The sequence below is a fragment of the Amblyraja radiata genome, chromosome 20, assembly GCF_010909765.2.
Source record: "Amblyraja radiata isolate CabotCenter1 chromosome 20, sAmbRad1.1.pri, whole genome shotgun sequence".
NCBI lineage: Eukaryota > Metazoa > Chordata > Chondrichthyes > Rajiformes > Rajidae > Amblyraja > Amblyraja radiata.
The window spans coordinates 44,026,834-44,054,786 of NC_045975.1; the positions used below are offsets into that span (position 1 = coordinate 44,026,834).

Below are 27,953 nucleotides of genomic sequence, written 5' to 3' on the forward strand. Positions count from 1 at the left end.
ACAGGCAGAACATTTCATCTCCTTTAATGCACACAAGTAATAATAAAATTGCAATACATTTATGTAAAATAAATGTTCCAGTTTATATATACAGAAACGGACTGTACATTGCCCTCCCCAACCCAACATCACAAAACGTACAGGCAAAGCGATGCCCAGCTAAAGCAGAGCTGTGCATCTAAAATCTTAACTGCTCAGTGTTGGAGATTGTTACTTAATCCATCCTGGACTATTTGAAGAGTTGCAAGCAAGCATTGCACTTCACCCCACAATGCTCTAGAAGGCCATGGGCAGTCACTGAACCTGCGATGAGAAGCTTCCGTTCATTGCACCTTCCTCATAGTCCATTTGGCAGAGGATCATGTTATTCTTCAGAAAAAATTTGTCTCCCACACAAAACCTGGAGAACAAACCACAAGCTAGACTGAGTTTGGCATCCCGTGAAAACGGCGTTAGACCAAGAGGCAGATCACATAACCAGAGAGGAGAGTTACTGGAGGAACTCAGCAGGTCAGGCAGCATATATGGAGGGAAATGGACAGAAGATATCCCAGGTCAGAGTGAAGGGACGGAGCCAGTTTCAAAGAGTGGGAGGTGAGGGGAGGCAACAGTTAACAAGGGCCTGTTTCCATGCTGTGAGAATATGGCTATAATGGTGCAGGTGCAGCAGGCAGGGAAGAAAGCGAATGGTATGTTAGCTTTCATAGCAAAAGGATTTGAGTATAGGAGCAGGGAGGTTCTACTGCAGTTGTACAGGGTCTTGGTGAGACCACACCTGGAGTATTGCGTACAGTTTTGGTCTCCAAATCTGAAGGAAGGACATTATTGCCATAGAGGGAGTGCAGAGAAGGTTCACCAGACTGATTCCTGGGATGTCAGGACTGCCTTATGAAGAAAGACTGGATAGACTTGGTTTATACTCTCTAGAATTTAGGAGATTGAGAGGGGATCTTATAGAAACTTACAAAATTCTTAAGGGGTTGGACAGGCTAGATGCAGGAAGATTGTTCCCGATGTTGGGGAAGTCCAGGACAAGGGGTCACAGCTTAAGGATAAGGGGGAAATCCTTTAAAACCGAGATGAGAAAAACTTTTATCACACAGAGAGTGGTGAATCTCTGGAACTCTCTGCCACAGAGGGTAGTTGAGGCCAGTTCATTGGCTATATTTAAGAGGGAGTTAGATGTGGCTCTTGTGGCTAAGGGGATCAGAGGGTATGGAGAGAAGGCAAGTACGGGATACCGAGTTGGATGATCAGCCATGATCATATTGAATGGCGGTGCAGGCTCGAAGGGCCGAATGGCCTACTCCTGCACCTAATTTCTATGTTTCTATGGTCTTAAACCTATAGGTTGCTGTCCTGTTCACAAACTGATGTCACCTCATCCCAAATATAGGAGGTTGGATATTATCCATTTGCAGTGAACAGGGCTGAGAGACAGGAATGCTGAGCTTTATGGCAATGAAAGTTTGGATGATCAAATGAGCAAAGATGGTTTAAATTTGAAAGGTCTAACTGGGCACCAGGTTTGTAGGATCCAGCCCAGTAATATCATTCAGAGTTGCTTCAGATTTTTTCCAGAACTCGACCGCCCAAAAATCAAGGTGCTGGATTAACTCAGCAGGTCAGGCGGTATCTCTGGAGAACATGGATAGGTGATGGTGTAGGAACAGACCCCAGAAAGTAAACCAGCAACTGCACTTCCTTGTGGGTCTGTCCAAATTGACCTAACTGTCCAATCCCAAGAGGGCTCTGGAAGATCGTGGGTCAAAATTCCTGGCTTCCTGTCAGTCAAGGGCAGTCTGGGAAACTAGGCAGACACCACCTCCTCCCTCCATATTACTAGTGACAGGTTTAAGATGCATTGGATCGGTAAAGTGGTGTAAAACAAAGACAATTGTTTATTCTGCAAAATTTTCTTCTCAAAAAGTATCGACTCAAAAGGCACCTTCAGCTGTTGTCATAATATTTAATTCATGTAATAAGAAAGCTCAAGTTCCAACCTTTCTACATTTAGAGGTTGAATAGAAAGGCTCTAAAACATTGACTTAAACTGGAACAAGAGCATCTAACCTTTGGAAAAATTGAGGAAGGCTGTGCTTTTGTTAACCATTGACAATGAAATTCATTTCTCTCCAACTTACCTCTGATTGCAAAGTTGACAGGCAAAGCAGTCCAAATGGTAGACGTTATCACGAGCTCTCATCACCATCTCAAAGGCAGGGATCAGTTTACTGCAAGCTGCACAATTCCCAGTGGTACCAAAGAGCCTGGACAAATCAGCGATAAAATGCAATGAACAAAAGAGCAAGGCAAATGGTACAAATTGCAGATACGTGGCCGTACAGAAGATAGTGACAATTATTATATCGTCATTTTAAGACAATATGCAATTTGGCAGATTGGTGTCTTCTCTTGGGAATCTAAAAGTTTAGCCGACAAGCATTTGATATAGAATGCTGCTTAGTGTGAAGTATTTGACACAAGAATTAGAAATCTTGTTTCCCCAGAGCATCCAGCAGCATCTGTGGAGAAACACATTTTAGGTCAGACCTTCAGAAAAGGCGAGGGAGAGCAGAATGTCACAGTATGGAATTCAACATCAAGGATGAAGGTGCAATGCCAGAATAGCACTTTATCACCGCAGACATTTCAAAACCTAAGAACACACTCAATCTCAGATGCTATCTGGATGCACATTACAACTTTCATTTCTCTAAGACACACTACCCCATTTCTAAAATACTTGGTCAGGGTGCTCCATTTGTTCACTACCATCCACTCAAGTCCGTCGATTCCGTCCACCTATATTCCCCGTCCCAATGTGACATTTGTACACTTTCCCTTGCAACTCCCGTCCCATTCTCCCAAAGGGAGTGTGCCACGCGTTACCATCTCCAACTTTGGACTAATTATAAAGAGCATATCTCTGGACACTTGCAAGAGAACACACACCATCTTTGTCCACCGACTCATTAATAGCATTGCCATGTTCAAACACATAAGCAGCTCAAGCTGCATTTCAAACAAACTACACCAGCGTATCTGTGAATACCAACCTACTGTTAATAATAACACACCCAACCCCAAAAGGAGAAATTGGTTCAAACTTGCAGGTTAGTTTGCTGCCGTTCCCAATGGTCAGAAAATTGGTGTCATTTGTCAGCTAATTAGATTGAATAATAATTGAATAATAATTGAATAATAATGGTGCAGGTGGCAATTGTCACATCCATTTTTTACAATTTTGTTTGTTATTTAGAACTATTTATACATTAAATTCCCTGATGTTATTTGGGGAGGGAGGGGGTGAGTGAGGCTGGGCAGATTAATCTCTCAGTAAAGCATCCCATTTTGAACTTTACTCTGATGTTTAAAACAGCACACGCCACTCCACAGTACAAACGGCTTACCGCTGATTGGCCCCAAATAACCACCAGTCAGATTTTGCAGCTGGCAGCACTACTCAACCTAGATCCAATAATGAGGGAGCTCTGGGTCAGTCCACATTCCAGCAGTCTACCAATCAATTTGAACCAACCAATCCCCGTCTATTGATACTCTCCTCTGCCTAGCGGACCTGGTCCTTACCCTTAATAACTTTTTGGTTGACTCCTCCCATTTCCTCCCAATACAAGGCGTAGCTATGGGCACGCGCATGGACCCCAGCTATGCCTGCCTCTTTGTCGGGTACGTCGAACTATCCTTGTTTGAGACGTACCATGGCCCCATCCCCGAACTCTACCTCCTCAACATCAACAACTGCATTGGTGCTACCTCCTGCACCCACACACAACTCACTGACTTCATCCATTTCACCACTAGCTTCCATCCGGCACTCAAATACACCTGGACCATTTCCGACATTTCCCTACCATTTCTTGATCTCGCTATCTCCATTGCAGATAAGACTCCTGACCGACATCCACTATAAACCCACTGACTCCCATGGCTATCTGGACTATACTTCTTCCCACCCTGCCTCCTGTAAGGACTCCATCCCCTACTCCCAATTCTTCCGTCTACGCCGCATTTGCTCCCAGGTTGAGGTGTTCCACACCAAGGCATCGGAGCTGTCCTCATTCTTCAGGGAATGGGGGTTCCCCTCTTCTACTATAGATGAGGCTCTCACCAGGGTCTCTTCAATACCCCGTGACTCTACATTCACTCCCCATCCCCCCCACTCGTAACAAGGGCAGAGTCTCCCTTGTCCTCACCTTCCATCCTACCAGCCGTCACGTACAACAAATAATCCTCAGACATTTTCGCCACCTCCAACGTGACCCCACCACTGGCCACATCTTCCCATCTCCTCCCCTGTCTGCTTTCCACTGAGACCGTTACCTCCGTAACTCCCTGGTCAATTTGTCCCTTCCCACCCCGAACCACCCTCTCTCCGGGCACTACACTTGTCGTTTTACCTCCCCCCCCTTGACCATTCAAGGACCCAAGCAGTATTTCCAGGTGCGGCAGAGGTTCACCTGCATCTCCTCCAACCTCATCTATTGCATCCGCTGCTCTAGGTGTCAGCTGCTCTACATCAGTGAGACCAAACGTAGGTTTGGCGATCGCTTCGCCGAACACCTCCGCTCGGTTCGCAATAACCAACCTGATCTCCCTGTGGCGCAGCACTTCAACTCCCCCTCCCATTCCTAATCCAACCTTTTTGTTCTCGGCCTCCTCCATGGCCAGTGAGGACCACCGTAAATGGAGGAGCAACACCTCATATTTCGCATGGGCAGTTTACACCCCAGCGGTATGAACATTGACTTCTCTAATTTCAGGTAATCCTTACTTTCTCCTCCCCTTCTCAGCTCTCCCTCAGCCCACTGGCTCCTCTTCCTTTCTTCTCCCCCCCCCCCCACCCCCCGCATTTCCTTCACTCCATAGATGCTGCCTCACCCGCTGAGTTTCTCCAGCATTTTTGTCTACCTTTGATTTTTCCAGCATCTGCAGGTCCTTCTTAAACATCTAATCTATTTGTTATTCTTTGATTGAATGAAACTAACCATTTCTTCAGCTATGAGATTACATGTCAATTGTATCTTCTGATGTAATTTGTACCCTACTTCCTGGCTACTGTTTGAAGGCCTGTAAATAACTCCCATCAGGGTCTTTTTACCCTTGCAGTTTCTCAGCACTACCCACAAGGATCCTACACCTTCTGATCCTACATCACCCCTTGCTAAGGACTCCATTCCTTACTAGAAGAGCAACCCCACCCGCTCTGCCCACCCATCTGTCTTTTTGATAGGAGCTGAATATCCAAGGTTACACTTCCTAACTCAGATCCTCTCTCAATTCCATCTCCGTAATGCCCACAATGTTGTACCTACCAATTTCTAACTGCACTTGATGCTCATCTACTTTGATCCGTATACTACATGCATTAAAATATAACACCTTTAATTGGTGTTCACCTCCCCCATTCTCACATAGGTCCCGACTCTACCTGACCTTTGTATCCCATCCCTTCTTAACCTCCCTGTCCAATTACTTCTAGAGGCTTCCGTAACCTCTCCTGCACTCTGCTTTAGTTTATCTTCATCCATACATTTACAATTTGTTGACCCCACCCCCCTCTATTTAGTTTAAAGCCCTATCTACCGCCCTGGTCATGTGGTTTGCCAGGACCCTGGTCCCAGCTGGGTCCAAGTGGAGTCCGTCCCTTCGGAACAGCTCCCTCCTTCCCCAATACTGGCGCCAATGTCCCACTAATTCAAACCCACTTCTTCCTTCTTCTCCTTAATCTTCTCAACTCTATGCCAATTTGCACGTGGCTCAGGTAGCAATCCTGAGATTATTACCTTTTTTAGTTCTGCTTTTCAATTTAGTTCCCAGCCATCCTAGCTGGCCTCTCCTTACATTCACTGACATGCATGGAGTTAGTGCAATACTTAGTTCCGAACACCGATTCAGCTTCCTTGGTGTCCCCTCCTCGTCTCGGCTCATCTGGTCAAGCTTCTAAGATGTAAAAGATCTTGCTTTCACCCAATTAAACAATGCTCAGCACTAATACCACAAGTGAGGGACACTGGAGGACTCCATTTGTAAAGTCAACCAATATGGCCTCGCCTCCTCCGAAAAAAACCTCTGCTGCATGTTTGACATCCAACCTGTAGCTTTATCATCTTATTATAGAACCTCTCCTGGTGCCTCTACTATTCTTTGCTGCCCATTATTGGAATAGGCTTCAAGATCATTTCAATAAAATTTCAGTTGACCAACATTCTGAGGAAGGGTCTTGACCCGAAATGTTACCCATTCCTTTCCAGAGATGCTGCCTGTCCCACTGAGTTACTCCAGCAGTGTCTATCTTCAGTTTAAACCAGCATCTGCTGTTCCTTCCAACACATCCCATTTTCATAAACCCTTTCTACTCAAAATAGTCATTTTTAAAATGTTGATTTTTGATCATTGACCCTATCATTTGCCATTGTCAACAATTCAAACTTGCTTCCATGTTGGAATATAAAACCTCGACTTCAGGATTATTTTATTTTATTATTGTCACATGTACTGAGGTACAGTGAAAAGATTTGTTGTTATCTAGAGTCAGGGGATATGGGGAGAAGGCAGGAATGGGGTATTGAATGTGGATGATCAGCCATGATCACAGTGAATGGCGGTGCTAGCTCGAAGGGCCGAATAGCCTACTCCTGCACCTATTGTCTATAATGGAAAGACTATACACAAGCACAATCAAGCTGTCCACAGTGTACAGATACTGGATAAAGGGTACAACATTTAATGCAACATAAAGTCTGATAAAATCAGATTAAACATTGTCCAAAGGTCTCCAAAGTAGGTCAGGACCACACTCTAGTTGGCGAGAGGATAGTTCATTTGCCTGATAACAGCTGGGAAGGAACTGTCCCCAAATCTGGATCAATGCAGCAATGTATGTCCTTTCCCTCACCACATACCCGATTGTACCACAAGTGTTAAGGCCAGAATTCCATAAACCAGAATTTCTGAAGTCTCACACCCACAGGATCTGTACCATTCCGTAGCTTTACCATTGGGAGCTTTCTTTCCTCAGTTTACCTCCACTGTAAATTAGTACATCTCATTGAAACGTTCAGATTTTGTAGTTCACCAGTCCCATTGACAATACCATCACTTCATGAATCAAACAACGTTACCTTAATTATTCAATGCATCAAACTTAAATCACTTTATTCTATCATCCAAGTCCTTTAATGAGCAAGATGCTGTGGGCCCTGAAATCATGCCATGCCAAAACCTGCCCATCCATCATCCTTTATCTACTGCCTGCCAGCCAGCCATTTCACATACGTTACAAGGAGCTCATATTATTCCACGAGTTTCTGAAGTTATTCAAAACTGGTCACTTCACAAATGTCTATTTCCTAGTTTATTGAACTGCAATAGAGAAACAGCAGACAAACACAATCTGTGTCCAATCAAAACTTCCTTCTGCAAGGAAACATTGCAGTAACATCCACACATTCCAGGCAGAAGCACAAGGGCAGATCTGTGCTCAGTCGGAGCCTTTAAACCATTTTGAGTTTGTGGTTTGCATTCTGAATTAATGTTCCAAGTTTCAAAATATAAAATGAGAGGGCATAGCTTTAAGGTGAGATGGGTTAAGTTCTAAATATGATGCACAAGGTGGCAAGTGTCTGGAACACACAGCTGGGGTAACGGTTGAGGCAGATATGATAGTAGCATTTGAAACTATTGGATAGGCACATGTATACGTAGGGATATGGATCATGTGCAGGTAGATAAGACAAGGTCTTAGCATCACATTCGGGAACAGACATTGTGGGCTGAAGGGACTGTTCTTGTGCTCTATTCTGTGTAGAACGTTTCCTTACTGCTACCCTTAATCACATAGAGATTTGCTCTCTTCCTAGTAACTTGAGGTGAAAGGATTGTGAGCACAGCAAAACCTGTTGAAGCCACACTGACAAAGTCCACCTGCCCAGTTTCAGAAACATAGAAAATAGGTGCAGGAGACGACAATTCAGCCCTTCGAGCCAGCACCGCCATTCATTGTGATCATGGCTGATCGTCCCCTGTCAATAACCCGTGCCTGCCTTCTCCCCATATCCCTCGACTCCACTAGCCCCTAGAGCTCTATCTAGCTCTCTCTTAAATCCATCCAGTGACCTGGCCTCCACTGCCCTCTGTGGCAGGGAATTCCATAAATTCACAAATCTCTGGGTGAAAAAGGTTTTTCTCACCTCAGTCTTAAATGAACAAATATGGCCATTGAACCAGCACTAGGTATGGGATGCAGCATTCGTAACTTTGACTCAGAATGGTCTTTTCCCTAACACTGGGTAAAAATGCTGTGCATCCACCCTATCTATTCAATAGGGACCCCCCATCAGTCTGAGGGAGGGTTTCGGCCCGAAACATTGCCTATTTCCTTCGCTCCATAGATCCCGCTGCACCCGCTGAGTTTCTCCAGCATTTTTGTGTACACCCTATCTATTCCCCTCGCATTCTTAAACTTCAGCCTCAAGTCCCAATATTTACAAATTTATCGTAAAGTTTACCACATTTGTGCAACTAATGGAAGATAAAAAAATGGTTGCAACTGTATACAGAGCAGCCTTGTGATATGTTCCAGCATCTGCAGTTCCCTTTTGAACAGCCTTGTGATATGAATGGCTCTGACAACCTCTAAAGTACACATGGCCGACTTCTTCCAACTAATCAAATTGACGGCTGCCAATTTGAAATGAAAGTCACTTCAGAAGCTGGCTTTGCAATTTGCAGAGAGATTTCACTGGTGGACACGTGGAAATTAGACTACTATGTAGTTCCGTGGCGCTTAAAGATTAGCTAATAAACTTAGTTTACACGCTGGATAAAAGCCGCCATTAATATCATGGAATGAAAACTGCAAAGCACAAAAATCTCTGGAAGTCCATGGCATGACAGAACAAATCACACTCAATTACAGAAGATGCATAGCTCTGGAATGGGCTCAGAGGAAGTGAACTGGGTTTATTTTTAGTCGATGGTTAGATTACAGGCTAAGATGAGATCATTTCCTCCAAAAAACTAGCTAAACATAGAACGGATGCCTCAAAATAAGCAAATCTAGAACAGATCTAGCTTAGTCATGGAAAGGATTAAAACTGGGAAAAAAATCAATTCAACCTCCAAAATCTTCTGACAATACCATGTGTATTACAGAGATGTGCAAACCCTGCCTAGTTTGACCAGCCCTTACAGTAAACCAGTTACAGCAGCCAAGGATCCCTGTGAAACATAGCTAATGCTCAACGTTTAATTGCAGACTAGTTCAACACAAGCTTAGTCATACAAATGAGGTACACAAGTGCTCAATTGATGTGAGCTGCACATAATTTTAATGCCCTGTGAATATTTGAGGTCATTGATTAACAAAGTCAGTTAATAACATTCTCCAATCCCCACAGCAGAACCGCTGGGTTTTGTTTAGTGGAGGGTTTTGGGAACATATCAAAACAAATCCTACTGCTTAAAACTTAGAATCCCAATGCCCTACATTTTCCTCATTTAACTAAAAAGTAAAAATATTATACTCTGTATTCTGCATCTAACGCACCATTTACACCACGGACAGGGCACAATTGTGTAACAGATCAGCCGGCTCGATTGAGCGGAGCCAGTTTACTGAGCCCAGGTTTCAGCAAACTAGTTAAAAAATGTTACACTTTCTCAGAACTTGCACTTTTACAGACGAATCAATGCTCATTAAAATGCTTCCCCTCACGCCCATAATGAAATCAGTTGTGCTGTGAAAAGAACTGCAAGGAATAGAGTTTAACGTTTGCAGGATCTCTCCCACGTAACATGAAGAATGCATTACTTACATTCCAATGGTAATGAGTTTCAACTTGCACCTTCTACACTGCATAGCAATTATACAAAGTACCAATTCTGAACTCCATCAGGGATTGATCCATTCTAGTATTGCATAACATGCAGGCTGGTCTCAACACAAAATGCTGGAGGAACTCAGGTCAGGCAGCATCTGGGGAGGCAATGGACAGACGATGTTTCAGGTCAGGACCCTTCATAGGTTGCTTGCTAGATACCTCTGCAATAAACAAATCGAGACAAGGTCCCTTGCATTTCTATAGTGCTCTGTTTTAAATTGAAACTTCAGAATTGATAGGCAATTTGCATCTCATTGATAAAGAACCTATATTCAAACATTATGCTAATTTTACGACAAATTATTCCAAACAGTTGGAGGCCGAAGTATTTTTCTTTAAATGCCTTCCAGTGATGTCTCCCCCATTTTAACAATGTGCTCTTTACCCAAACTAACTCAAACATCCCTGTCATTTGACTATTCATTGCTCAAATAGGACAGAAATCAATGCAGAGATCTTCACCATCTGACCTCACATGGCCAATACTAAATCAGTTCTTCCTCTTTCTGCAAGCTTTACATTTATCACGTTCCCCAAACAGAACAAAGTCCTGGACTACACACATAAAGTCAGGACAAGCGACTGCTGGGATCGGGACCATAACAAAGTTCTGAAGCCACTCTGTGAATCAGGCAGCATCTGTGGTAGGAAATGGACAGAGTGGCTTCAGAACAACCCATTTCTCACCAGATGCTGCCTGACCCACCGAGTTCCTCCAGCAGTTTTAGTTGTAAGAATCATGTCTGCAATGTTCAAGTCGAGGGGCGAAATGGCCTAATCCTGCACTTATTCTTCTATGTTTCTATGTTTCCAAGTCTAATGCTTGCATTAAAGTTTGGATACAAAGAAATGTGGAAGAATTTAGTGTAGCTAATGATCCATTCATATTTGAACGGGCTGGAGATCAGGATGCTTGGAGCTGAGGAAGTAGCATTTGTTAACTGAGGTTATGGAAACACTCGATTATCCAAATTCAACATCAGAGGTCTGTCCTTTTTCATGTAACCTTACAAACTCCGCATATCAATTTAGTAAACTGGCACTTTGGCATTCAACTCCCTTTTCCCCCAATTGTCCAGATGAGAACTGACTAAAGCTTTAATTGGAAGTATACCACAGTTGAAGGAATTTAATGTATTTAATAAATGTGTATTGGAAACCCATGCCTGTCTTTGCCATTTGCTCCCTTGTCAAACAACAAGCTTGGTGGAAGGCAAGTCTCACCTCAAGTTCAGTTCTTGGCTATTTTGGAATGTTAATCCCACACCACTGCTGGATATTTATTTATTCTACAATGCACAATGGAAATGGGACACACTGAAATCCGTAGAACCAGATGTCCAATTGGGCCCTTCAATTCGAATTACAGGTAACAGGACGTGGTTTCTAGATTTTGTACATGTTTGATATTGACTCGTGTATGGAAGGCAGGGTCCTGACCTGAAACATCACCTCTCCAAGTTATCCAGAAATGCTGCCTGACCTGCTGAGTTACTCCAGCAGTCTTTAAAAGTCTATTAACTTTTCCCCAGGCACTACCTTCAACACAAATGCAGCTTTCCCCATGTTTGTTATCTATGGGGTGTGGAACAGTGATTCCTTGAACACATTACCCACAGAGTAACCAATACAGAACTTGCATCAATCTTCAAATGAGTGTTTCCGACTTTAGATTTTTTGCGCTTTCTCCCAACTACATTTACCTCAAGTAGTCTCGACGGCAGAGAATTAGGTTTGCTTTTGTGTAGAGCGTAGACCCGACCTCTCCAAGACGACAGTCACAACAGGCACATTTTAGACAGTCTTCATGCCAGTATTTGTCCAGTGCCTTCAGCAGGTAGCGATCCTTGATCTTGCGATTGCAGCCTGCACAGCCCTTCTGCTTTCCTTTCGGTTGGACAGAAAGCATTGGGACACCTGCAATTCAAGAGGAGACTCATTTGAGATTAACATTCAAGGAAAGCATCCCTTCAAGGATTAACAGGATTAACAAGGAACACAAAATAAGTAATTCTAAGTGTGTAGGAAGGAACTGCAGACGCCGGTTCACCATCTATAAGATAGACACAAAATGCTGGAGTAACTCAGCGGGGGACAAGCAACATTTCTAGACAGAAGGTATGGGTGGTGTTTCGGGTTGAGAGTCTTGAAGAAGGATCTCGACCTGAAGCATCTTCGATCTAGAGATGCTGACTGTCCCGCTGATTTACTCCAGCTTCAGAATCAGAATCAGATTTTACTAGGGTACTAGTAAAGTAGTTAAGATGGTAAAATGGCCAAACTTAGAAATACATTTATATAATGCTTTCACAGGATTGGGGACTCAATTGAAGGAAGAAATTAGCAACTATTTAAAATATCTGTAAACATAAGTGTAGATTTACATAAAGGTTGGTGGATGTATGAAACGAGCTGCCAGAGGAGGTAGTTGAGGCAGGTATTATCACAACATTTGAGAAATGTTGTGATAATACAAGTATATGGATAGGATAGGTTTGGAGGAGTATGGGCCAAACGCAGGCAGGTGGAACTTGTGCAGTTGGGACATATTGGGCCGAAGGGCCTGTTTCCATGCTCTATGACTATGCCTCATGTTTATTCTACTACAAAATAATAATGTAATTTTGTAGTTTGTGCAGATAATTGGCTGTAAAATCAGAGTGGAAGCCATGTGAGCAAGGATTGTTGATCTTCCAACTGCTACAGGTAGTCATAGTCCTGGAGACTGAGGTCAAGGTTTGTGGCCTTCCTTCTCCAGGAGCACAGAGACACTGCAATTGTTAATGCAAGGGTGCAGGCTGAAGTGTTTAAGAAGGACCTGCAGATGTTGGAGAATCGAAGGCAGACAAAAGTGCTGGAGAAACTCAGCGGGTGCAGCAGCATCTATGGAGCGAAGGAAATAGGCAAGGTTTCGGGCCGAAACCCTTCATCAGACACCAATGTAGTTCGAAAACTGATGCCGTTTCATTATTTGCAAACATTCATGAAGATCTACCTGGTGGACTTGGGACAATCTTCTAGCAGCAGTAAGACTGGGAACAGCAGAAGCTGGTTAATATGCAAAAGGACACAGAGTGCTGGAGTAACTCAGGCAGGTCAGGCAGCATCTCTGGAGAACATGGATGGGTGGCATTTTGGGTCGAGACAGTTTGAAGAACTCCAGCACTTTGTGGCCTTCCCAGCAACAGCTGATGCTCAACTCAAGACACCTTCCAGTCCACCTTAACCATGGCTTCCATTGTGAGCACAAGCAATGTTGGATGCTGCATATTGGGTCTATCCAAGGCCTAGACCATCTGACAGACAGACTTGAACTTGCCACAGAAGGACTGATGGGGAATGGCCAGTTTAAAGCCTTTCCACCATTTTAAATGATCTGGGCATTGCCAACCCTGGGACTGTATATCCCAGAGCACTCTAAAGGCAATATTAATAATATGCACAATGCAAGTAAAATTATCTCTTGGTGCAGAGGGCAATGTATTGTATTATTATACATCTGCAAAGTCTAAGGAAACAGCAACAAAATCAATCTGTCAAATGCAGAGGCAATGTCACCTCTGGGTCTAATTTCAGGCCAGGATCCAAGTACGCTATCCAACTGGAGAAGAGTTCAGTTTGAGTCTAAATTTGTCATCCTGGTTTGGTTTTGCCAAAAATGATACAAAATCAATTCTACAAAAGGCACTATTAGTAAACTAAAACTGAAGATGCTGGAATATTAAGCAGAAAAGTCACTGGAACTCGGGCAAGCACAATCAGGTACTGTTTCACGTTGAAGACCCTTCAGAATCAGAGGTGCTAATCAAATAAAATCCTATTTTAAATCTCCCTGAACCATCTAAAATCTGCATGAATATATTCAGAACATTTGTACTGTTTGTGGTTTAAGTCAGTTTCTATGTTCAGTGATCCATTTGCCGAACTGTAGTGTGGTCCTGACATACAACGTGAACTATTTAAGCACATGTTTAATTCTACAACTCAATTTAATTCTTTGGCCACAACACTCAACTGGATAGATTCTGTTTGGCTTGTCTGTAGTGTTTAAAACAAACAAACCACATTTTCAAAGTTTGAAGGAATGCGATCAAACTAAAAAGACTTGAAGCATAAATCATGAAGACTCCTTTAATGCCAGACACCAAAACATTAACTTGCCATTTCAGTAGCCGATTTAATCAAATAGCAATGTAAAATAAGAACTTACTAATATTAAAACACCTTTAACTGCACATTCCTTTTGGCTCAGGATAGAAACAGCGAGATTGATTTCCACATCCCCAGATTCTCTTATGGAAACGTTCCCACAATGTGCCAAGGTTCCAATCCTGAAATCAGCTCAAATCTCAAGGAAACTGAACCAACTTGATGCAAGCCAGCTACAATAAAGACATTTGTGGGACTAATGTTACATAGACCACTTCCATTAAATGTTTTCAATTACATGAAATGGAAACCAAAGTTGCAGCCAGATAATCCATTAGTTTACAATCTGAAGAATGCAGGAGTCAGGGTTATAAATTGGGCAGGAGAAGAATCACCGTGGCAAATGTTGCACGCTCCACAGCAGGGAACCTCCAATGGGCAGCCAATGGCATTTCAAACAGTGGGCTCGTGTTACTGTTCAACTTTAACATCAAAACTTTAGATCCAGGGAGGAAATTGGAGTTGCCCCGTCTCCCAGCACCAGAGAAACTTCATTAAACAGGATGTGGCAGGGAATGGACAGCGAATGTTTCATGTGCAGGAGTTGGAAAGAGAGACTCAAAATTCACTACATAACTTTTCATAAAGATACAACTGTACTTTTCTACAATGCATCATTGTATTTGTAAAGGGGACACACAATTCTCAAATTTGCAGTATCTAACCGCGTTTGCTCAGCTCAGATCATCTCTGGGAAGATGGCGACCCATTAATAAAGAGGGCTGAACCCATACTGAATCGTTTACTCTCGTTTCCACACTAATGCATTCCCTTTTCATAAGTGCTCATGAAAGCTTTCACATTGGGTCAAGGGTCAATAAAATGCCTTTTATAACATTGTTTGCAGATGCCTCGATCTGGCTTCTGGCTCCAAAACTCCCCGCATTGTGCAAGATTCAAAGTGAACGACTTGGTGAAAATATCTGCCAAACTGAACTTTCGCTTGGAGTTGCAGCCCCGCCATTGAGGAAACCACACATCATTGGCCCGATACCCATCGGCTAACCAAGGAACCTGTCAAATAAAACTTATTTGCATCCAATAATGGTGCTGTCTATATACCATTCTGAACAATTTCTTCACTACAGGTGAATTGGGATTGAGGGTTGACCTAAACAAATTAGTCGATCTAAAAATTAATTAACAGAAGATAAATTGACAATTGTATCTGCAATTGAATGAAACAATTTAGGCCCATTCTTTGCTCACCATCCTCAAGTATATACATACGGTTTTAAATATCACTACCATGATACATAGTTGTTCAGTCACTGAATAACATTGTTCCCAGTTACAACTGAAGTCAAACCATGTTTATTGTGGCAACACCTTTCAAGTGAACAAGTGATACCCAAGCACACCATGAACCATGTTTACTGTCTGTAGATGATTCGTGGGCTAGAGGGTAGACAGTATAATGTTCAGCTGCTTAACAAGTACACAGAGAGTCAGTCAGAGCCATACATCATGGAAACAGGCCCTTCAGCCCAACTTGCCCATGCCAACCAAGTTGCCCCATCTAAGCATTTAGCCAATATCCCTCTAAACTTTCATATCCATGTACCTGTCCAATGTCTTTTAAGTGATACTGTGCCCGCCTCAACTACCTCCTGTGGCAGCTTGTTCCATATACCCACTTTAGGAGGCTATTATATCTTTCCATTCTTACCTTAAACCCATGTCCTCTAGTTCTTGATTCCCCTAAAAGATTCACCCTATCTATTCCCCTCATGATTCTATACACTTCTATATGACCACCCCTCAACCTTCTGTGCTCCAAATAATAAAGTCCTAGCCTGCCCCACCTCTCAGGCCAGTCCTGGCAACATCTTAGTGAACCAGTAACTGAAGCAGTTTGCCCATCATGTGGCAATGAGAGTAAGGGAAGGTTCATCCATCTCAAATCTTCAGGGCTTATTTTACATCAAATTAATCAGTTCTGCATTAAGCACACTCCCTTACTAATGGAGTTAAAGTGAACGACTTGACCCAAATCTCCTATTGTTAATCTGGTGCAAGGCAAACAAACCGGGCAGAGATTGTGCCGTCACGGTGGGATCAGCAAAGTGGCCCTTAGAGTCAGGTGCTCCCAATGCCAGTCACCCACCCCCACCAGACTGCACCCCTCCTCCACCCCAACTGACCCACCCCCCCCCTCCCCACCCAGGCTGACAGTAACTGCATTATGTGGAAGAGTTGCTGACAGCAATCTAGAGGCATCCTGGTCACACTCAACTCTCAATCAGCTGGCCCATTCAACCTCAGAGTTTTATAACCAAACCATGTTTAAATTGTTCACTGCATGTTTGCAAATTGTTTGTTTTAGATAGAGGTTGTCACACTCGCGCTTAAGATCGCACTAATATGCCTTTCAAAGTTTCCCATTACTGCTGCAGCTCTCCAGACAGATGTCCCCACCAGCCAAGCCCAATTGGTCAAGTTGGAGAGACCACAGCAGTTTCCTGCTGCATTCTGACCAGGTGCCACATGTCACAGTTACACAGGGATTGCAGATGAAAGCTTCCTTAACTGAAGACTTTCAATTTGATTGTCAAAAAGTGCTCGAATAACAAATTGGGATATGTTGCAATAGGGACAGAATCCACACCATCAGCCTTGCGTACAGCACATGATCCTACAACATTTTTGCCACCAACGGGATCCCACAAGTAGACACATCTTCCCATCTCCACCCCTCTCTGCTTTCACCATTCCTTCTCTCCATAGATGCTGCCTGTCCCACTGAGTTACTCCAGTATTTTGTGTCTATCTGGGGTGTAATCAGAGACAGATCGAAATAATGAAGATTTACGGGACGTACCTGGAAAGTGGGGTTTGAAATACAGCCGGATCACATTGTACTTCCAATTCTACATTCATGGGCAGTTTGTGAAGTTACTGGGAAGTGAACAGCATTGCCAAAGTTGTGTACATGAATCGGATGCCAAGAAGCCACCTATCAACCACTGGAGTTGATAAGATCACTTGTTTAGTTTATACTAAATTGGTTTAATCCAAGTTAAATGTTTTCAAAAACACACTTTGTAAAATGCAGTAACTCCACTAGGATGTGTCATTTTCATTCACTACAGATGCAGTCCTCATTGAACAGCCGCCTCATCCACTCAGCAGATGGTGCAATGTGACTGAGACCTCCGTTATGAGGCAGGATTGACCCAGAGAGGACTTCTCACCACTGGCCCAGCCGAGCCATGTGCTTGTTCCAGCTCCAGTGAAGAGATTTGCAAAAGTAGCCGAGGTCTCAGGCCACTACAGGCCGTTCCATGCCAACCACTGCCCAACGGCACTCTTCCTGCATCAACCTTTACCATGGACAACATGGCACGGCCCAACTGAGTTCTGCAGTTACGATGACCTCGTCTCATCTCTTTCAACAATGGGGACAGGCAGAACCTCACAGGAAATGACATTTGTGTAACCAGACTATGCAGCCACACACATTCGGATATGGTTTCCATGCTGCTTCTCTAAACTAGTCAGCCAAAGCCTTGTACACTGTACTGTCAATGGTGGCCAAGGCATTCAGGGATTGACCATCCACACTGGCCAGGCTCCAGCATATGTCACCAGCTGCCCGTAGATTCGGAACACATTTACCCCCACCACAGAGGGGGAGACCGGGGACAAGTCGAGAGTTCGAGCAGCAGGTTTGGACAGGACAGGACAACCTGGGCCAGTGAGAAACGGAAGTGGCAGCAGATGTAACTGGCCTTGCAACACAAGGGGTGCGTGCAAATTACGTAACATCGTGCATTAGTGCAAGAGGCAGCCTGCCCTGGAGAAGCTTCAGTCAACCACTGACCCAAAACAGCCGTGGCCAGGATTGCAATGAGGACCATTCAGCCCTAACATTATACCCTTTATCATGTATCTGTACACTGTGACAGCTCGATTGTAATCATGTATAGTCTTTCCGTTGACTGGTTAGAATGCACTAAAAGCTTTCCCCTAGTCCTCGGACTAGTTTCACTGTCCTGATTAATGTTACTGATATTTTGCCTGGTTATCACCTTCCCCATAGCGCATAATGTGCCATACTACATTTCCTTGATCATCGTCCACTTTGATATGCCATTTTCACACCTTATCCTACCATATCTCGAGTCTCCCCCTCAGTCTGAAGAAGGGTCTGGTCCCGATACGTCACCCATTCCTGCTCTCCAGAGATGCTGCCTGTCCCACAGAGTTACTCCAGTGTTTGATGCCAATCTTCAAGCTGCAAACCAGCATCTGCAGTTCCTGCCTACACATGTGCTGCACGTGCAATAAACTAGACTCAAACACACACCTCTCTGACAGATGCCCAGTCTGTACAGGACAAGGTGGATGGGCAGTTGTCATACTCGATACAGTGGGTACGAGTAGCTAGAATGCGACGAGATTCTCCAGCAATGTGCGAGAGAACCTGTTCCTGCAGTCAGCCGTCTGACCCTACATGCATCAGTCCCTGATCATTGGAACAGCAGTTCCCCAGAGAATGAAATACAAAATGTTGTCAATTCACCACAATGAAGGACTGACCAAGTATTCAGTTTAGTTGCAGTTCATAAACTTCCACATTGAAGGTTGCAATCACCTCATATACTTTACAGACATTGTATAGAGCAATCTTACTGCATGAAACACCAAGACCAGCTGAAGAATCCAACACCCATTCCTGCAGCCTAAAAATCAAACTGTTAATACAGTTTAGTGTAGGAAGGAACTGCAGATGCTGGTTTACACTGAAGATAGACAAGGTGCTAGAGTAACTCAGCGGTACAGGAAGCATCTCCAGATGGAAGGCATGGGTGACATTTTGGATTGAGACCCTTCTTCAGATTTAACGTTGGTAACTGACTTTTAACCATTCCCATTGTAGGAGGTAAATTCATCTTTATGGTAAATACAGGAACTCCAGGCAGATGTCATCCAGTAGGGAAAGGGCACCCTGGCCCGCTCATGCCAACCAGAGATCATCTACACCAATCTTGTTTCATTCACCCCACACACAATGGTTTAGATTTTACCCCTCACCCAGTCTAGAAACAAATTATAGCAGCCCATTAACCAACCCACAGCTCTTTGGGATGTGGGAAATAACTGGTGCATCCATGGGAGACAATCGCATGCAAACTCCACACAAACAGGACTCAAAGGCAGGACTGAATCCAGGACGTTGGAACACGAGGCAGCAGCTCTACTAGCTGCACCAAAGAACACTTCATGGGTCAGGGTGTCAGCTGTCTAACCTACATGTAACCAATCTTCTTGCACCAATATCACTAATGTAGATATCAGGAAGGATAGTATTAGATCGGTGTGGGCAAGTTGGGCCAAAGGGCCCGTTTCCACACTGTATAACTCTAAAAAACATTTAATACCAAGCAGAAGGCCTTGTGTTTGAGAAGGAAATTAGAAGTCAAAAGACCAAGCCATTGATGTTGAAAAGTAGGACGAAAAATGGAAAGGTTCCAGTAATGAACAAATCTGGGTCCCGTAGATTGAAGGATGTTTATTGGAAACAAGGAACTTGTAGATTAATTGTGTTAACTGAACATAAATTTCCTCCTGGGAATTGTGGAGAACTAAAGGGCAAAGTGAGCAAAGGAATTCACATTCAGAAATAAAGAGTTGGCGAGACTAAAGGGGAGAAAGCCCCATGGATTTTATGACCAGCATCATCTCCTTGTAAACAAAGGTGCATGCAGCAGTCACCATCCAACAAATCAATTCCAGGGTGGATAAAGTAGTGAGAGTACTTGGGAGCGTGGAGAAAACAGGACCACAAACCAGTAAGCTTGGCGTTAACAAATCTGCCAGAATCACTAGCTTATGCAGCATTTAGAAAAAGTGTTTGATGAACTCATTGGGTCAGACAGCATCCAGAGGGAATGGACAGATGATGTTTTGGGTCAGGATCCATCTTCAGACTGCTCAAGATTCCAGCATTTGCAGTTTCTTGTGCCTCCATTTAGAAATAGGACTGCCAGAGACAACATGGATTTATGTTCAGCTGAGTTTAATTAGTTAAGGATGAACAAGCTGCTGTATTTAACTTGCAGAAGGCCTTCAATAAAATGCTACATGGACAGTTATCAAATGGAAGTGAGCACTATACTAACATAGAAAGTTAATGAACAAAATGTATAAGAAATAATGGGTTTTTGCAAGGACCATGCTGGGCCCCAGTGTCCACAATCTACATGATTTAGTTCATGGGATCAAGTGGAATATATCCAAGTTTGCTAATGCCTCTGTCCCACTTAGGAAACCTGAACGGAAACCTCTGGAGACTTTGTGCCCCACCCAAGGTTTCCGTGCGGTTCCCAGAGGTTGCAGGTGGTTGTCGGAGGTTGCAGGTAGTGGAAGCAGGTAGGGAGACTGACAAAAACCTCTGGGAACTGCACGGAAACCTTGGGTGGGGCGCAAAGTCTCCAGAGGTTTCGTTCAGGTTTCCTAAGTGGGACAGGGGCATAACTGTACAGAGCTGGGCAGCAGTGTGGACTGTGAGAAAAATGTAGAAGGACTGACATGTTCAATGGGCAATGGAATGATGCATCATAGAGAGTCATTCAGTATGTGGAAGAGTGATGTCTCACTGGGGTACGGAAACAAGAGTGGCAAAATTGAACGATGCTGTGTTTGTGTTCAGAGGGCCTGGTGCTCTTGTAAATCCACACTAGACCCGCTGCCTCTGACTAGGAAGACAAATGTTCCTCGTCCGCCTTGCAAGGCAGAAACGAGGGGCTCTTTATTGGAGTTCTTGGTGACTCAACACCTGGGTCACTGCAGTGGTCTGCTTTCCCAATCCAAGGACCAAATATCGAAGGGGGGCATGAAATTAAAAATAGCTCCTGAGATGCCAACTCTCATGTTGGAGAGGAGAAACAATGAGTCTATATTTAGGGTGAGAACTTGGAGGAAACTGGGGGCAGGATAGGAAGGTACTGCTGAGATACGACACATCACCATCTCATTGAACCGCAGGGCTGGCACATGGACAGGGTGTCCTCCCGCCATTATTGCCAAAACAAGAGCTAGATTTACACATGCCAGATGGAGAATGAAAATTCTGATCCATTATTAATGCTTTTGCACAAGAGGCTTAATTCCAAGCAAAATGAATTAAAGCACAATATCCAAAACAAATTGAGTGTTCAGGTGGTGAATATGCAGCGGTTTATTGCAGAATGGCAGTAAAGATAGATGTGAACTATATGGGATTCACGGTCTAATGCCCAATGTACAGTAGGATTGTATTCAACAGTTTGCCAAAAAAATAATTCACTGTACTTAGGTACTCATGACAATAAAGTACCCTTGAACATTGAGGGTCACTGCAAACAATGTGACAATTGAAACTCTCTGCTACCAAAACATGGCCCCATCCTTTAGTTCTCCAACAGGAACAAGGACTAGCCCAATAAAATGTTGACATTTTGCAATATTTTTAGTCCTCAAGGTGACAAAAATATTGGAATACAGCAAGAAATATATTCTGCAAAATCTTAAACTTCATACTCCAGCATTTTCAGAATAAACTAACATAACAAGGATAATGCATTTACATCAAGGATAGCACGCACGGCAAGTCGACCTACACCACTGCACAATAGTTCATGGGCAGGTTAAAACAGAACCATCAAGACAGCAGTGCATTTTCACATTATCAGTAGAAAATCCACAAGATGATCTAAATGGATCCAATTTATTTATACACGAAAGAACACTACATGAAGGTTACTGGCCAACAGTTACACAGGGAAGTTGCTTACATCATATATGAATGTGAACATGGTACATTCAGGGCCAACACAAAGGTGAGCAAAGGTGTCCCTGTCAGAATGGCAGGCAGTGGCGAGTGGAGTGTCGCAAGGCTCGGTGTTGGGGCCGCAACTATTTACAATATATATTAATGATTTAGATGATGGAATTAAAAGTAACACTAGCAAATTTGCAGATGACACAAAGCTGGGTGGCAGTGTGAACTGCGAAGAGGATGCTAGGAGATTGCAGGGTGACTTGGACAGGTTGAGTGAGTGGGCAGATGCATGGCAGGTGCAGTATAATGTAGATAAATGTGAGGTTATCCACTTTGACGGCAAGAACAAGGAGGCAGATTATTATCTCAATGGTGTCAGATTAGGAAAAAGTGAAGTGCAATGAGACCTGGGTGTCCTTGTACACCAGTCACTGAAAGTAAACAGAAGGTACACAAAAATGCTGGAGAAACTCAGCAGGTGCAGCAGCATCTATGGAGCGAAGGAAATAGGTAAAGTTTCGGGCCGAAACCCTTCTTCAGACTGATAGGGGTGGCAGGGAGAAGGAAGGATTACTGAAAGTAAACATGCAGGTACAGCAGGCAGTAAAGAAAGCTAATGGCATGTTGGCCTTCATAACAAGAGGATTCGAGTATAGGAGTAAAGAGGTCCTTCTGCAGTTGTACAGTGCCGTGGTAAGACCACATCTGGTGTGTTGTGTGTAGTATTGATCTCCTAATTTGAGGAAGGACATCTTTGCTATTGAGGCAGTGCTGCGTAGGTTCACGAGGTTGGACTGTCATATGGGGAAAGATTGGAAAAACTGGGCTTGTATTCACTGGAATTTAGAAGGATGAGAGGATATCTTATAGAAATGTATAAAATTATAAAAGGACCGAACAAGATGGATGCAGGAAAAATGTGCCCAATGTTGGGAGAGTCCAGAACCAGGGGCCACAGTCTAAGAATGAAGGGGAGGTCATTTAAAACTGAGATGAGAAAAAACATTTTCATCCAGAGTTGTTAATTTGTGGAATTCTCTGACACAGAAGACACTGGATGAATTTAAGAGAGAGTTAGATAGAGCTCTAGGGGCTAGCGGAATCAAGGGATATGGGGAGAAGGCAGGCATGGGTTACTGATTGTGGATGAACAGCCATGATCACAATGAATGGCAGAGCTGGCACAAAGCACCAAATGGCCCCCTCCTGCACCTATTTTTTAATGTTTCTGTGGCTGCACAGATCACATCCTGAACAGGAATCAGGGAGGTCCCAAACTCACATTCAATTAGGCCACTGTGCATCAATCAAAATACAATCCCACACAGCTAGTCACTGTGACTTTGATGCCATCCAACCAGAATTTTCCTCATCTGAGAGATGCACAAGAATTCCATAATCAAAATCCTCCAGTTTGAAAGATCACTAGATGTATAGGTGCTATCATTAACCAACCACACCAATAGCAAGTTATATTCAAACCACCATTTATCCAAACAACTCCTAACTACATACACCCAGTAATTACATTTGTACCTTCACATCCAAATATTACAGATGGACAGTCCATAGCTCAAAATATTGACAAATATTTCCCCCTTAACCTCCATATCATTTCCCAAGCCACCGTTTCACTATCCTCCCTACGGTGAAGAACCAGGTCGAAGCAAACATTTCTTACCGACAATTTACTCTAAAAAGCTCAGTTCAGAGTAGGAAAGCAGTTTTGCATAGAGTTAAAAATAAACCAGGTCCATACCTGTCACACAGCATTGCCACAATTTCTCAGCATTTAATAGCGCTCTGTCTGGCATTATAATCTGAAGATCAGCTGTGCACAATCTACAGCTGCGTGTGCCCATGTTCACTATTTCCGACCAAGCACAGGCACTTCATTGGCCTCGATGCCAATCCAAATTTGTGGGAACTTATAGGGAAAAACAGCATATTGAATTCAGATTATATAATGCAGAATTCAGCGATTCACTAACGAACCTAGTTCTACAAAGATCATCTCCAAGGATTTGGGTATTTAAGATATTATAATCTATTGGAAAAATTAAACTTGCTTCGAAACGGATCTTTGACCAAGTTTGTGAAGCGATATCAAAAAAACCATTTAAGCATTTTGCCCTTTAAGAACCAAAATCCTCCTTTGTGACATTTTAAGGTGTTACTTGTATGGCAATGTAGGAGATAGCAATAATTTATCCAGCACAATCTTTCAAGAATGACTTAGCATCCGTTACCAAGGAATGGTGAAATATTGGCTGTCATCAAGAATATATTTCAAATGAGCAACCGCAAGTCATTGACACTTTAAAATATTGGGGCAAAGGGGAGGAGGGAAGGGGAATGGCCGTTAGAATTCCAAACTACAGATGGATTCATACCAGGAATTTTGAACAAACTAGGAGTTCTGGTATAATTGACAGGAACATTGCCGACTACTTTTCTAGCAGTGGTGTGTGAACAGACAAACCACGATAAGGCAAAAACACACAATACTTCAAAATTTCTAAATATACAAAATGCTGAAGCCCATTGTTTGCTGCATCAGCAGACTAGTAAATTAATATTTGCAAATGTTGCAGGCAGGTTACTTTATGAACATCACAACACAACTCATAACGAGCTCTCGGAACAAGTGCATATTGTGTTTAAACTTTCCAAAGGCAATGTTCAGAAACAATCTGGTAATTAGGAAAAAGTGAAGCTTACGACAGACTGGGTAAAATGAAAAAGGTATCCAAGTTTAGAGGCGACGATTATCTCATCGGTACTGAACTGAGATTAATTAAAGCTACCCGATGGCACCAAATAACATCTTGACCAAATAAGACAAATTGTGAAAATTTGTGCAGAATTTTATTTTGAAGTCAACAGAACGGAACAGTCAAAGACCTACACCACTCGATAGTCTCAACTTCAAAACCCAATTGAAGGAGAAAGGCTGAACATAAGGACCAGCGGAACATTGATGCACAGGATGTAGGTGCAGTTTGTGGAATCAGATGTGAAATCCATTTCGCCCTCAACTGTGTGGCAATGTACCAGATACATCAACCCCAACATAGACAAGAACTATTCACCTTACTCGAGCTCTTTTAATAAAAAACAGCATTGTCACAATTACACCATACACTACCAGGTGCGTGCGACAGAACGATCCTGTCAGAGACAGCACCCATCACACGATATAACGGGAGCTCCCCATGTTAAAGAGATCGCCTGCAACATCCTCTCACTTTAGGACTTCGAACTAGTGTAACACATTCAAAAGAAACTCCTGCTTCAATAAACCAAGGATTGGTTTCTGGTTCTAGGTACAAGTACAGTTGGAAGATGCAGGAACGTGTACTGGAAAATAACATACACACCAACTGCTTATTCAATCGCTGAATCAAGTGGGGAAAGATACAACAGGACTACAGCCAGACAACACTTGCCCATGTCCTCAGCTTGCCAAATCACAAAATCTAAATACTGTACATTATAAAGTACCGCACATTATCGAAACAGAACAGCCCTCAGATTTCCCCATCTATAAATTGCCATTGTCAAAAGTAGTGAAGCGCAAACATTCCTTCAAGTCTTCCCCGCAATCATTCATGCAATCCTTCATTTCAAACCAGGCTCAAATCCAATAAGGACTGAGGTACATTTTAAAATGCAATATTTGCATCAGTTACTTTTCAGCCTTGTGGAAAGCTCACTGTCCAAATGTCACCGTAACCCAGATTTATTAAATTCTACTTGTTTTCACCAACTCATCCATGAAAGGGGGCAGATTGTGGCAAATTAGTCGGAGGGCAGTTTCACAGCTACAATTTCTCCTCGACAGTAGATTCTGTGTCTGGTCAGTTAGATCAGATTATACAAATGCAGCATATTACAGACAAAAGGAGCATCAAATGTGAAGATGGAAATGTCAATAAAGCTTGCAAGTATAGATGGCGTGCAAAAAAAAATGAACAAAGTGAATAAACCAAGGCTATTTGGTGCTGGGGTTGGAGAGGAATAAGGCAAGTTATACTCAGTCGACCAGACCAGACCAGCACACAAAGGGTGAAGCTTTTAGGCAATAAACAGCAGGTGATCACACTCTCCTGGAAGTCCTAATGCTACTAAAAGCCACTCTGGTGCAGTGTAATTGGGCTTCAGTAGTTAATGTGGTATTGACTGCATTATATGGCCCTGTCTCTCCTCTTTTACTAATGCCATTTGTATCGCCTTTGTACATTTACCATATTGCTTAGCCAATATCTGTTAAAAGCAATCCAAATCATGAATCATACAGAAAACTTTTAACAAGAGACATGCAGAGCAAGGCATTCACAGTTGACTTGGTGCACGGCCCATTTAGAGAATCCGGGTTTAATGTTACCGACTCAACTTGTCATGTGTTATGGTTTTCATTAATTACCACTTACCCAGACAAAGCACTCGCCCTCTACTCCCACCGACACACTGCAAGGCACCCAGCTTGGAGTATGTCACCAATAGCCCGCTCTATCCCTCCTCCCTGCTCCTTGAGATTCAGAGGAAAGGTGGCTTGAGAGAGGGTGGGTAATAATCCAAAACATTACCCCAACACCTCCTCTCCAGTTGTCCAGTCTACAAATTGTTACGTGTGGGGTTAGCTTCCCTGAAATCAGTTGGAAAACAGACACCGCAGATGAAACGTTGCCATGTAGTGTCGTTTGTAATACATTCATTCAGCACTTCAGAGAGATTGCGGGCTAAATCGTGGCAGGTCGCGGCGTGTTGCGCGGGCGGACGGACGGGAAGGGTACGTGTGGAGAGGAGTGTCAGGGACGGGTTGAAGTAATCGTGTTAATTGTCAACTCCATCTCCGTAGCAACAGGGCAAGCGGCGTGGGATGTGGGAGAGACAAGGGCTCGGCCGTGAGAGGAGGGCAGGCAGCGCCGGCAGCCCCCGATAATGTTTCACATCTATCTCACAGCAACTGCCCGGCAATCGGCTGCCAACTTCAGCAGGGGGCGAGCGGGACAAGCCGTGATATTGAACCAGCCCGCTCACCGACACGAGTCTGCAGTCCTGTCCCGTCCCCTCCTTGCTGGGGGAGCGGGCGGCATCGGTCGGTGCAAGAGCGGGGAGAGGGAGCTTCAACGGCGGGGAGAGGGAGCTTCAAAGGCGGGGAGAAGGAGCATCGGTGGCGGGGAGAAGGAGCGTCGGTGGCGGGGAGAAGGAGCGTCGGTGGCGGGGAGAGGAAGCTCCAACGCCGGGGACGGGGAGGAGACGCGGTGTTTACGGAGTGGGAAAGACGGGGCGATTGCATGCACGGAGCCGGGAGGAGCAGGCACCGTGTGCCGGGGCCCGTGGTGGTGGTGGTGGCGGTGTGGGGAGCCGCTGGCAGCGAGCGGGCGGAGTAATGCCCGACTCACCTTCCTCCTTGTCCAACACCATGGTCTAGCGGAGACCCGGGCTCGGCGCTCCCTCCTCGGCGGCCAGCGAGAGTCGGTGCGGATCCGCGATCTCTCTCGCCTCCCGAAGACGGGGGAACGGCGACAACCGACCTCTCGGCGTTGCGGGCTTCTACAATGATCGCACACCTTCCGCGGCTGCTAGCTCAAAAATTGCACGAAGCCGCTGTGAAAAGCCGGCAAACGGCGAGGCTCAGCTTTCCCTTCCAATTTATGTGGTTCTCTCCCCTTTAGGGTCCCTGGCTGGTGAATAAATGCACACATTTCCCAGTATTCCTCAGGTTCCCTGGTTAATTAAATCAATTCATTATGCTCATATCTGATTAGCAGTCCCCGAATCAATTATTCAATACACAAACATAATTGCTTGTGCCAGAGGTGTCTAAGTTTTAGCTTATTTAACTCCAAGGACACTAATTACCCCTAGGGCAAGGGAACTTTTCTCATTAATTCTGACAAATACAAAAGCCCATTTAAGGAGTGTGCGTGGTCGGTTCACAAAGGGATCATTCTGTAACACACGTGCATTCAGCAATGGAGATCGAGAGGGGGGAGGGAGGGAGGGAGAGAAGAAAAAAAAAGGGGAGTGAGAAAGGCGGGAGTGAGAGACGGAGGTGATGAGGAGGA

At 44.0% G+C, this 27,953-nt stretch overlaps 1 protein-coding gene across 2 annotated transcripts; it reads right to left on the reverse strand.

The window, feature by feature from the left end:
• Positions 1-8: 8 nt before the first annotated feature.
• lmo1 (LIM domain only 1) lies at positions 9-27,861 on the reverse strand. 2 transcript variants are annotated; one of them, XM_033038514.1, is made up of 4 exons: positions 27,288-27,861; positions 11,609-11,822; positions 2,145-2,270; positions 9-400 (listed from the first exon to the last, which is right to left on the reverse strand). In XM_033038514.1, the coding sequence occupies exons 1-4, from the start codon at positions 27,307-27,309 to the stop codon at positions 295-297; spliced, it is 468 nt and encodes a 155-aa protein (XP_032894405.1). In that variant the 5' UTR covers positions 27,310-27,861; the 3' UTR covers positions 9-294. The 2 variants fall into 2 exon arrangements, with proteins under 2 accessions (XP_032894405.1, XP_032894406.1); XM_033038515.1 differs by lacking the exon at positions 27,288-27,861 and adding an exon at positions 26,313-26,655.
• Between the last annotated feature and the right edge of the window lie 92 nt (positions 27,862-27,953).

What these genes read in the sequence shown, in the direction of transcription:
- lmo1 (XM_033038514.1), bottom strand. Translation starts at nt 27,309, where the DNA reads ATGGTGTTGGACAAGGAGGAAG. An exon ending in GGTGTTGGACAAGGAGGAAG is followed by an intron (nt 11,823 to 27,287) that starts GTGAGTCGGGCA and finishes CTTGAATTGCAG; the next exon opens with GTGTCCCAATGCTTTCTGTC. An exon ending in TGCCGTCGAGACTACTTGAG is followed by an intron (nt 2,271 to 11,608) that starts GTAAATGTAGTT and finishes TGATTTGTCCAG; the next exon opens with GCTCTTTGGTACCACTGGGA.